The sequence below is a fragment of the Pan paniscus genome, chromosome 6, assembly GCF_029289425.2.
Source record: "Pan paniscus chromosome 6, NHGRI_mPanPan1-v2.0_pri, whole genome shotgun sequence".
NCBI lineage: Eukaryota > Metazoa > Chordata > Mammalia > Primates > Hominidae > Pan > Pan paniscus.
Genome location: NC_073255.2, coordinates 53,252,492 through 53,265,426, shown reverse-complemented (window position 1 = coordinate 53,265,426; position 12,935 = coordinate 53,252,492). Strand labels below are relative to the sequence as shown.

The following is a 12,935-nucleotide window of genomic DNA, read 5'->3' as shown; positions in this document are numbered from 1 at the left end:
ATCTAGAGCCATTGAATCCTAAACCAAACATCTACCCTTAATGAGAAAAGAACCACACAAAAACCAGAACATGGAAAAGAAAAATAATCAGGTGTTTAAAAAATTTGCAAGTACCACTGTGATATTCCTCTTCCTACAGATATGCAAGCAAGATGATACTTAGTAGGACAAACACTGAAAGTGCCAAAGGACTTTCAAAGACTAAAGTACAACATGGTAAATTATTTGTAGAAAATACAAGAATTAAGCCTTTTAAAAAGCTATCCACCACTACTCCTTTGACTGGGCCCCAGGCCTACAGTGCACCTGTGCGGTTGAGGACATAGGGCCTCTCTCACACGGGCACTCATGAGGGGCTCTGCCTTTCACCCATGTCTCTAAACTCTGTACTGAGACTCAAAATTTTAAAACAAGGAAAAGAAATCAAACCTTCTGTCTCACAGGTAAACTGAAGTTTTAAGAATCAAATGCCCAGTGTTTGATAAGGGTAAAATGGGACCCACATGATAGTGGTTTTCCCGGCACCGTTTGTCCCCAGCAGGGCGGTGATTTGGTCTCTGTAGAAGGTCAGGCTGAGGTCTTGGACCACAGCCTTGTGGCCCTCATATTCCTTGGTCACAGACACCAGGGTGACTCCCGGAGCACTTCCTTCAAGCTCTCCTTCCCTGTTTTGCAGTGATGACCCTGTGAGAGAGATGAAAATTCATTGTGAAAAGACTTCAAAAGCCCTAAAAATAATGCTCATATTTATTAATTCAGCATTCTGCTTTGAAATTGAATTCCAGCTCTGTGAAGCACACAAATCAACTCAAAAATCTTTCTTTAGCAAGAACAAGAAGCAGACTATATAATGGCAAACATTAAGTGATATCACTGATTACAAAGTTTTGAACCCTTATGATAACCATTTTGTAAAAAATAAAAAAAATAAAAACACACACCTGTATTTTTGTTTCAGTAGAGAAAAAAACAACAGGCAGATTAGTTACACATAAAATGTTCATGAGAAATAGTCTCCTGAGGACGTGAGAGTGGATAGGTGCTTGTTGATGTGTTCCACATTTTCTAAAAGATTCATAATTCAGAAAAATATTTAGATTGTTTAGATTAGAATGTTGACTTGTAATCTAAACCCACCATGATGGGAGCTTGTTTATCTCTGAGTGATGCAACTCTATTTCCATGGAGATGGCCTATGGATTCATCCTTTGGCAGAGGTGCCCTGTGCCTGCACCGGCAGGAACAGGCCATGACTCTGGAGTGCAGAGGCACAGGGACAGTCCTGCCCCTATCTCCTGAGAACCACAATCCCTATTTGTAAGGGACAGTGATATTCTCCCTCACACAGGAACACTGAATAAACCAGCATGGGTGAGAACACTTAAAAATTTTTAAATGCTTTACACAGGGTAGCTGCCCATCTTTGCTTTTATTTCTTACACATATTCATTTTGGGACTAACGCTTCAATTTTACTAAATTGTAGTATACACACAAATGCACATAATGCACAGAGGGGAGGAGGCTAAATAATAATTAATGGGAACTCCCTGGGTTTCCTGGGTTTCACAGAACAAACACTGTCATGGCATACTTTCCCACATCTTGGCCTTGCAGCTGTTTCCCAGCCCAAGACAGCCTAAATGTAAGTCTCTCTAGGAATCAGCACACACTTGAAAAGGCTGGACCATAAAAACAAACAAACAAAAAAAAAAATCAAAATGGATCAGAGGAAAAATACATGCATCTAATAATTCTACTCCTTACAAACCTTTAGTGTCAAAGTTCTCATTGAAGAACAGACTAGAACTTAGAGAGTATTGCCTTTTCTCCACCAAGAAACCCACACTCTTCCAATATGAGGCAGTAAAGGGGAAATACCATGGTTTCCGTAAACCAAATGTTCCTAAAAAATGAAAACAATTAAAATTAGTTTAATTTTTTATTTAGATGAAGGTACTGTACTAGAATATCTTAAGTAATTAATATAAAATGTCATCCCATGTTAATATTTTTAATATATGTCACATATACAAAATGTGATATCCCAGGGCACAGCTATTAGCTTTGCAGTGGAGCCCTAACTCTCCCTTCTCAGCCTGATCCACAGCCATGTGCTAAAACCCCCTCTCAGCCACTTCCCCCAAGACATCTTTAGAGTAGGGGTTCAATACATGCTTTTTGGATAATTGCTGAATATTCCCAGAGTAAAGTCCCACCCTGCCCCACACTGCCCTTCTATTTTGTGATTGTTCTTCTTTTGCCTATCTTTGATGTTTGCATGGATTCGTAGACAAGAGGAAGAGCATGAGGTAAGTGTAGGAGGGTATTAATCAATTGAAATTTCCACAAAGAAGAATAATTCATAATGCTAACATTTCCATATGAAACATATTACCATTCTTCAAAAGTATTCTCCAAATTCATTTCAGCCCATTTAACAGTCACTTTGCCCTCATTACATGTTGAAATGAAAAGGGATTTCATTATTAACATTTCCCAATTTTCTTTTAACACATCCATTCTAGTTTAAGTTTGATGAACGTAACTTACCTAAAGGCCTAAATTCTACAACTGATTAGAATTAAAAAGGCTGATATAAAGACTATTATAGCACTTTGATCATCAAGCAGAAGAGAGATATGCGAGCCCTCGCACATTCTAATCAAAAAATAGAAAGAGATGTTCACGCACTCAAAGGAGAGCACATGTATCCATTACCTTTTGAAAGTAAAGGGAAGGTCTGCAAAATTTTCCTCCAATTCTACAGAATGGGAGACGTGTCTGTTTACTCTGTCAACAGTTTCTTTTGCTGTGCAGACACTCTTTAGTTAGATCCCATTAGTCAATTTTTGCTTTTGTTGCAATTGCTTTTGGCATCTTTGTCATGAAATCTTTGTCCGTGACTATGTCCTGAATTGTATTGACTAGGTTGTCTTCCAGGGTTTTTATAGTTTTGGGTTTTACATTTAAGTCTTTAATCCATCTTGAATTAATTTTTGTATATGGCAATAAGGAAGGGGTTCAGTTTCAATTTTCTGCATATATCTAGCCAGTTATCCCCACACCATTTATTAAATAGAAAATCCTTTCCCCATTGCTTGTTTTTTAGGTTTGTTGAAGATCACATAGTTGTAGGTGTGCATTCTTATTTCTGAGTTCTCTATTCTGTTCTGTTAGTCTATGTGTCTGTTCTTGTACCAGAACCATGCTGTTATGGTTACTGTAGCCCTGTAGCATAGTTTGAAGTCAGGTAATGTGATGTCTCCAGCTTTGTTCTTTTCGCTCAGGATTGTCTTGGCTATTCGGGCTCCTTTTTAGTTCCATGTGAATTTTAAAACATTTTTTTCTAGTTCTGTGAAGAATATCAATGGTAGTTTAATGAGAATAGCAAGGAATCTACAAACTGCTTTGGGCAGTATGGCCATTTTAATGATATTGATTCTTCCTGTCCATGAGCATGAAATGTTTTCCATTTGTTCTTGTCATCTCTGATTTCTTTGAGTACTGGTTTGTAGTTCTCCTGGTAGAGATCTTTCACCTTGTTAGCTGTATTCCTAGGTATTTTGTGTGTGTATGGCAGTAGTGAATGGAAGTTTGTTACTGATTTAACTCTGGGCTTGACTGTTGTTGCTGTATAGGAATGCTTAACTATGCATCTGACAAAGGTCTAATATCCAGCATATATAAGGAACTTAAATAAATTAAGCAAAAAACAAACACTCCATTAGAAAGTGGGCAAGGGATATAAAGAGACACTTCTCAAAAGAAGACATACATGGGGCTGACAATCATATGGAAAAACCTCAACATCAATGATCATTAGAGAAATGCAAATCGAAACCACGATGAGATACCATCTCACACCAGTCAGAATGTCTATCATTAAAAGGTCAAAAAATAACAGATGCTGGTGAGGTTGTGAATAAAAAGGAATGCTTATACACTGTTGGTGGGAGTGTAAATTAGTTCAACTATTGTGGAAGACAGGTGGTGGTTCCTCAAAGACCTAAAGATAGAAATACCATTTGACCCAGTAATCTCATTACTGAGTATATACCCAAAGGAATATATATCATCTTATTATAAAGACACATGCCCACGTATGTTCTTTGTGGCACTATTCATAATAGCAAAGACATGGAATCAACCTAAATGGCAATCAACAATAGACTGGATAAAGAAAATGTGGTACATATACACCATGGACTACTACTATGCAGCCATAAAAAGGAATGAGATCACGTCCTTTGCAGGGACATGGATGAAGCTGGAGGCCATTATCCTTAGCAAACTAACATCGTTAGCAAAGGAACAGAAAACCAAATACTGCATGTTCTCACTTATAAGTGGGAGCTGAATGATGAGAACACATGAACAACATGCACTGGGGGGAACAACATGCACTGGGGCCTTTTGGAGGGTGAAGGGTGAGAGAAGGGAGAAGATCAGAAAAAATAACTGATGGGTACTAGGCTTAATACGTGGGTGACAAAATAATCGGTACAACAAACCTCCATGACACACATTTACCTATGTAACAAACCTGCACATGTACCCCTGCACTTAAAAGTTACAAAAAAATAAATACATAAAGTGAAGGGAAGCTGTTCAGCTGCTGTGAGGAATAGCACTGACTTTTCTTTGTGGGCTGAGTTGTATCTCCGCAGGTTTCATATGTTGAAGTTCTAACCCCCTGTACTTCAAAATGTGACTGTATTTGGAGACACGGTCTTCAAAGAGGTAATGAAGGCAAAATGAAGTCACAAGAGCGAGGACTAATCCAATGTGAGTGGTGTCCTCATAAAAGAAAATTTGGACACAGATACACAGGAATGACACAAGGAGACAATGCCATCTGCAAGCCAAGGAGAGTGGCCTTGGGAGAAACCAGTCCATATATATACCCACATACACAGGCCTACACCTTGATCTCAGACTTTTAGCCTCCAGGATTGTGAGACAATACATTCCTGTTGTTTGAGCCACCCAGTTTGTGGTACTTTGTTATGGCAGGTTGAGAAAATTAATGCAGACAGGTGTCCTCCAAGAACCTTGCAAAGCAAAAACCATCCCTCTGTAGGAAGAGGATGAGTAGCAGCTGGATAATCAGGTCATATCACAGCCAGCATTCCACTCACTGTGTTCCAGGCACTGTCCAGGGTATCTGGTTGTATTAATTCACACAGTCTTGTGACCACCAACATGTCAGGTAAAATTATCACCTCTACCTTCCCAATAAGAAAAGGAGGAACAGCAAGGCTTGCCCAGTGACGCGCAGCTGATGGCTCCAGAAGCTACACACTGGTTAGCCTCTCCTCTAGCAGCTCCTGCCTGTCTGAACACGCAAGTGCAGTCATGAGGATGCTTTGGGTTGCCTTTTACAACAAGAAAGAAGCACAGTTTCTTCCAGTACCAATTACACGAAAAGCCCCTGTTGACACATACGTGAACAATGAGTGTGTGGAAATCAAAGGAGATAGAAAGCAAGCAAACACATCAGGAAGATTATTCTCACAAAGCTGCAGGTCTTCGGCTCAGAGGCCTCTCAGGCAACCATACTCAGTCGCAGCTTAAGTGGGCACCACCCTTAGCAAGGATAGTAGGCAATGGGATCCAGATGCCTTCAAGTGTTTATAGATTCGAATTAGCAATTAAAATTCTAGGATTCTAGATGACACAATGACAAAGTGGGGACACACATCTGAACATAAATATATTCACTGTAGCATTACTTATAGTGGGGAAAAAGCAGAAATTATTTAAACTTGCAAAGTAGGAGAAAGGTCCAGGAAGTTATTACTTTCATTTAATGAAATGTTGAGCAGCCATTAACAGTACTTTCAAAGATGTGGATAAATGCTTATGATAAAAATATTTTTTTTTAACAGAGAGAAATTTACATACACAGTGTGAACCCAACTAGGTGCAGAAAACTGTCTGGAAAAAGCCTGGGAAATGTTAGTTCTGGTTGGTGCTATTGGAGATAACTGAATTTTTTCCTGCTTCCTCAAAAATTTTTCCTGCTTCTCTATAAACTTTTCAAACATTTTACAATAAACACATATCCATCTGATGTATTATAGCTCAATTTTTCAGAACCATAGGGGAGAAAAGAATATTTCATGCATGCACATTCTAAAGGTGAAATAAGGCACAATTTGCCTGTTCCAAATGAAGTCATTGAACACCTTCACATTTTGAGTGTATGCAAGGAAATCCTGAAGCAAGCCTCAGCTCTGCTTCACTTCAATATAAGTGGAAGTCGTACAAAGATAAATATGATTTCAAACTTAGGGCCATGACTCAAAGTGAAGATCACCATACGTGTGTGTGTGCACACACATATATATACCCACATACACATGCACACACACAGGCATTCACACACATGAGTACACATGTACACATGCACATATTCATGCAGCACATGCACACATGTACATGTACACAGACACAAGCGTGCACACATAGACAACTGCAACAATGTCAGGAGTCACCAGTTTCTTGCAATGGAGCTAAGACATTACTCTTTATTAGTTGTATCCTTGTTTTCTCACTTGAGTCTTTGGGAAATGACACCTTCCTGCAGCCCTGATTTACTGTGGGAGATGCTTTGCTGAGAAATGAATAACTAAGCATTTTGTACAGAGGTATGAGGAGAGATGCTGGCTCATCTCCCAGGGCTCACAGTTCCAGCTGTCAGCCCAAGAATGAGCAGGACAGGTGAGGCCTCAGCACAGTGACAAAGGAGCAGGGCAGAAGTCACCTAGATCTGGAACATCGTATCCCTTGCCCTTCTGCTCTCCGGATTATACCTTCCTGTTCCAGGAAGATGTCAGTCATCAAACAGAAATCAACTAGTCACACCCTCTAGTGGTACGAGGGACACGCCAATGAATCAGGCAGAGACTGCACCTTCTTGTGACCTTCATTCTAGTACAGATGACCAAAAAAAAAAAATCATTGAGAGAAAAATACAAGATGATACTGTCATCATAGGTTTCCACATATGCAAAACAAAAGCAGGCCCTTCAACCCAAGAAAAAGGAATGAGAATGAAAAGACAGAGATGTTGGGAGGGATGCTAGATTCAGAAAATACAAACACAGGATATTCAATTAATTTTGAAATTCAGACAAACAACAATTAATGTTTTAGTATGAATATGTCCCCCAAATTATTTGTAGTTTATCTGAAGTTTGAATTCACCTGGGTGCCCTGTATTTTATCTGCCTACCCTGTGTGGGTGTGCTGGGCACATTGAAGACTGCCCCCCAACTCCCCATCAGCACAACGGGAATAGAGAGAGGGGCGTGAATCTGCAGCAGAGCAGGTTCGGGTGGCCTGGGAGCCACTGAGGATATTATTTATTCTCTAGACATTTTGGAGTTGGGGAAGACTGTCATGCAGGGGAGGGACATGGTCTATTTGGTCTATTTTTAAGAAAGATAACTTTGTGTCAACATGCAGGTAGGATGCAGAGGTGAGGTGCTGGGGTCGGGGATACCTAGAGGAGTAGGAAGGAGTTACAAGGGCACTGTAACTCGCTGTAAGTCCAGATCAGGCACAGTGAGGCCTGAACTAAGGTAATGGCTTCAGGGATGGGAAGTAGAAACAAACGTGAAAGACATTCCAGAGTTATGAAAAAATAAATTAGAAATAAATTGAATATTAAGGGTTGCTTTGCTAATTAAACCATCTCAGCCATAATCTGTCTGGACTTTTAAAACCTCCTAATTAATCTACTAATCTAACTAAAGCAGAGAGCTGCCAAATGCAAGCTGGCGTGGAAGCCGCTCAGCTCTTTGGCTTGCCTCTGCAATCGGCTTTTGCTTATAAATTCAAATTTGTTTTATGTGCACACTCTAGAAGCACATACAACCTGCTCACATTACCAGACATAATTGGGCACATTAATATGTGCAAAGGCCCTCCATTTACACAGAGCTTTTCTCCTCAAGGGGAACTGCCTGCTGGCTTATGCAGGCCAGGAAACTAATCAGCATTGCCCCCAAAACTGACAGTGATAAAAGAAGAAGTCAATGAAATTAGACAGATCGAGCAGAATCAAATTTAATTGGAAGCATATAAAAAGAGTTTATGCAATGAAAACTCTTCGAGAGGACCAGATGTTTGCTTGTGAGCTCTTGACTCGAGCGTGGAGACCTGCAGTTGACGCTGAGCCCCGCAGGCCAGGAAATGATCTGATGCTGGATCTATAGAGTCTCCCAGTCAGACACCGGGGCTGAGAAATGCTGGGGTCATACTCACAGGGTCACTTTATAACAAAGAAAGAAAATGGAGAGAAAAGCATTTGTTTGAGATATGGGGTGTGTGTGTGTGTGTGTGTGTATGTGTGTGTGTGTGACAGAGAGCAAAAGAGAGAAATCTCTCACCTGCCTCCTGCCTCCTACCTCCCATCTGGAGACACCCTCCTACCCACAGGAGACTTTGGAACAGTGTTTTAAAATATAGATTTTCTTATTACTCAAGTATGATGATGCCAACAAATCAGGAGATAACTGTCATTGAAACTACACTTTGTTACTCACAGACCCCAAGAGAAGGAGGCATGACACACCACACAGGGTCACGCAGGGAAGCACCAGTGTCACTCAGGAGACAGGGGAAGTAGGGAGGGGTGCTGTGGGAATGTGAACAAGAGCCTTTACTGTGGTTTTCAAGGGAAGGAACATGTGAGGAAGGGCAAGTACATTTCTAATTAACTACTGTGAATAATTTCATCAGGCTCTTCGGGAGAGAGTCTGTCCCTAGTTGGCTGGTACCTTGCCCTGGGCTGATCAGGCCAGGTGGACAGTGACCCCGAGTGTGAGCGCCCCGTAGAGCAGGTGGTAGGGGCGTGGGCTCTGGATTGGTTGTTTGCTTGTGAAAGGCACATCCACAGGTGAGTCCTTTACTATGGCTAGGAACTGGCTATCCCTGGAAGGAACAGTCCCTCTAGGGTCAGTAACTGCACTCCTTCAACCCCAGTCAAAGCCTCAAAAATACAGAAAATAAAAAAGTATGATTAATACAATGGGGATGGTACAATTGCCTTTAGTGTGCAGATGCCTGGGTTAGTCGATACCCTACAAAGTGCAACAAAGAAATGTCCTTGACTTGCCTTCTGTGAGCCTGATCACACACAGCCGTGCAAATGCAAAGTGTTTCATGGTTATTGAGCCTATGACATATAAACTCAAAGTTTCTGTGCAGTTTCAGTATACACTAAATTTTTCAGAAATTCAACCACTGTGTAAACTAGCGGAAGATTATTTTTTAAAGCAGAAATTGTCCATTGTTTTGGAAAACAATGCCATCAATAGTGATGTCACTCACTGCGTTTGAGTTTGCAATGCAGTATGTCTGTATCAATCTTCATTCTGCCCCATTATATACAAACACATGACAAAAGATGTGAAGATTGCTTTTAACAAACTTAAAACCAGATATTCTTGAATTAGTAGAAATTTAGAAAATGCACTAAATTGTATTAATAAGGGTTAGTAACTATGTTACATTGTCATTCGATATCTATATTTTAAAACTGTATAGCACAATAAGATCATCTGGTAGAAATTACACATTGAGATGATTAACATGAGGCTCCCTATTAGTTTTCAATCTTATTTTGATGCTGTTCCCAGATATTCACCCCTTGGCTTCTCTATAAAACCCTCGTATATTAGTAATATTATTCCTTTGTCCAATCAGTCCTCTATTTCCTGTCACTGCTAAAGAATAGATCTCCAACGTCTTTAAAGACTGGAGGCTGAATGGAGAAACCGAAATGAGATAGAATTGTAAGACAGAAAATGGATCTTCTGTTATGTTTTGTCATTACCTGCCCCATGTGTTAACAAAGGGAATTTCCTGATTACTTTTAAGTAAGACCCAGGTCATTTACAAAAATATCATTCTTTTATTCACCTCATTCATGTATAATATTTCTTCCCACGTTTTTCCTACTCCAACTGAAGTTTTTTTCATCTTTTTAATCACATACCAATAAATCTGATCTAGTACTACTTAATATTAGCTTTACTTCTAGTATCTACATTTCTCTTTACTTGTGCATTTTCTTTCCTTTTAGTGCCAAATGGCTTCTGACCTTTCTCCTTCTTTTAAATCCGAACTTATTCCACATAAGCGTAAGCAACTGAACATCTCATTCTGTGTTCCGATGCATTCATGCCTGAGCACCGAGAACTTACATGTTATCTTATTATAAATTAGTTTCTATTTCTCTTTTATATTAAAATTTTTAAATTACATTAATTTTAAGACTCATATGCAGGTAGTTTTCATTATCCATAAGTTTCATTTCAAGAGAGTAAAGGAGGTAATATAAAATATTTCTCTTAAAAAGAAGGTATTGGGTCTGAGAGCTCCTAGAAATTATAACCCTCTTTATGGATCTGAAAGCCCATCAGTAGTGTCTGGCAATTATATTCTTTGTTATTATTGGCAGACTTTGTCAAAGTGGAAAAGAAATACTTCGTGCAATTTAAGAATATGCAAATTGCCAACTCTTATTTTTAGCTTTTGAAATAAAAGAATCTGAATTTTGTGATAAAGTCAAAAATATTTATTGACATATTTATTCAGCTCTATGCCTTTGTATTTTTAAATATGTGTTATAAATATGTTTGAGCTTTGATTTTTTTTAAATTCTGTAATAGACTCTGATCTTTTTTCCTAACTAGCTGGTAGCTAAAATTAGTGTCACAATCACAAAGAGAAAATATAAAACCTCCCACTCTAAATTCACTAAACAAAATGTTGAAATGAGTGTCTGCCATTCAAAGGTGGATTGAGGTCCTACTGCATTTGCTTCCCTTTGCAGGGTGTAGGATCCAATGTATCTGGGAATCATAACTCATTAGAGGTCACAGAATACTTTGTATGGCCTGATGAAAACATGGAGACATTCCCTAGAAAAGGTACATCCGAGTGAACTTAAGGGAGACTTGTGAAGTAAAATCAGCAGATCTTTTTCTCCAGTTGGATGTGGCAGGGTAAGAGCTGATTCTGAAATAGCTCAAGTTTAACATATTGGGTAGATGTTAATCATGAGCCATATTGTGAGACTGCAGGATTGCAGTGTGAGTGTATGAAGATGGTGGATTGTTTGTTTAACCTTCACCTAATGGGAGGGCAGGGAATTAGGAGTCTGAAGGAATGGAAGGACAGGAGGAGATGAAAGAAGGAACAGGAGATCACGGTTTCCCCAGTCGAATATACGTGAGTTCCAAATGTGGCATGGTTCAGATGGCCAAGGTACTTCCAAAAGATTACCAAATCTAGCATTTGAATCTCCTGGTCCCCTGAGGAAAACAATATTTTTTAATTTCCTCTGAGCCTCAAGTTGACCTCATTGAACTTTTAGCAAGAATTTCTTCTTAAAAGCCACCAGCTTAGCCAAACATCCCCTGACCCACAGGATAAGGAATGACTCAATACTGTCCCACTGGTGGGGACAATCTCACCATCACTCAGCTTTTCTGAGTTCAATTACCTTCCTCCATGAGTGTACTCCCAATTCCCTTTTCTTCCCTTCAAATATGACCTAGACAGTGAGCCCTCTGTACACCAGACATCCACCTCAAGGCTCAGTCTCTTTTAAAACTTTTCAATTTAGAATTCCACAGTGGGATTCAGAGGGAAAGTCTCAGCTGAATACAATGTTCCTTTGCTTTACCATAATGTAGAAAAATATTGCCCCAGGAGCCTCTTGCCTTAGATGCTGATGGTTGAGGGAGAAATCAGATCATTCTGGGTGCCGGGACACATTTTATCTTCATCTCAACATTGCAGAGAGTAGACTTTGTTGCTGGTCTTTGTATTTTAGATGGACATCACAAATGTATTTTGTAACATTACTTTCTTATGTTATTTTTGCTTCTTCTCAATAGTAATTGCTTCTCATCCAATTTCCTTGAACCCTTGGCCTTCTCAACTCATTTGTTTTATCCTTTATTTCCTAGAATTTTATTTCTTAAGTTTCATTTTCTTAAATTTTATTCAAAGTACCAAGACAATGCAGTCTAAGTTTTTCCTAAATAAATCACATTTCCAATTTATGTTCTCTCTCTACCTCTTGAGGGCCATATATTCCTACTTTTGTGTAAAATGATCTTTTCAGTGGCCCATATTATTTTTATGTTTACCCATCCCTAAATGATTCATGAGCTCTCCAAGTCTGGAATGTGTTTTCACAAACAGAATGAACTGCATTTGTTTTCTTTCTATCCCTCCATTTTCATTTGTATAAGATTAGAATCATTTTTTTTAATTTTTAGTTTTAATTTAGTTAGATACTATTTGCTTTGAAAAGCATAGAACCAGAGTTGCAAGTAATTTCAGCAAGAAAATACACCACCATCAAAGTGTTACCTCTAAAAAATAAAATAAGTAATTTTAAAGTGCTATTTCTGCTCTTTTGGGCCTGAACCAAAAAGGTAAAGGTATGCGTGCCTCTTTTCCTCCCAAAACAGCTAGGAAAACCCATTACCATTACTGGCCTTTTTTTTTTTTTTTTTTTTTTTTGGCCATTGATATACTTGTCCTCCAGACTCTGGGGCATGCCTGCCACACCAGGGAAGAAGGGCACCACCACATTTGGGAAACCCCATATCCGTGACAACAGTGAAAGCCCTGTGGTTGGACATGGCCCCTCACTCCCAGCCCACCCTGTCCAGCTGCCTTTAGGCTCTGCCTGCTTCTCCCCAGGTCCTGCCATGCACCGACCTGCCACTGGCTGAGCGCTTGGTCCCTAGACCCCCACTAGGAGTGACTTTCTGCCCAAGGCACTCTGAGCACCCCCACCCTCACCCCCTCATGCCTGCCCTCCCCAAACACTCTCTGAGAAACCAGGATATTTTCTGTGTAGACTGAAGCCCACTTTTGGGGAGCTGCTTGGTGGGCCTGGTG

General features: G+C 39.7%; 1 protein-coding gene across 2 annotated transcripts in view; it reads right to left on the bottom strand.

The window, feature by feature from the left end:
• The window catches only part of ABCA13 (ATP binding cassette subfamily A member 13), a 513,749-nt gene that overhangs the window by 295,104 nt on the left and 205,710 nt on the right, over positions 1-12,935 (bottom strand). For both annotated transcript variants that reach the window (XM_063606228.1, XM_003805826.7), the window contains exons 36-37: positions 1,771-1,905; positions 504-684 (exon numbers count right to left, since the gene is read on the bottom strand). In XM_063606228.1, the coding sequence (XP_063462298.1) occupies positions 504-684; positions 1,771-1,905 (316 nt within the window). The remainder of the gene's footprint in view (positions 1-503; positions 685-1,770; positions 1,906-12,935) is intronic.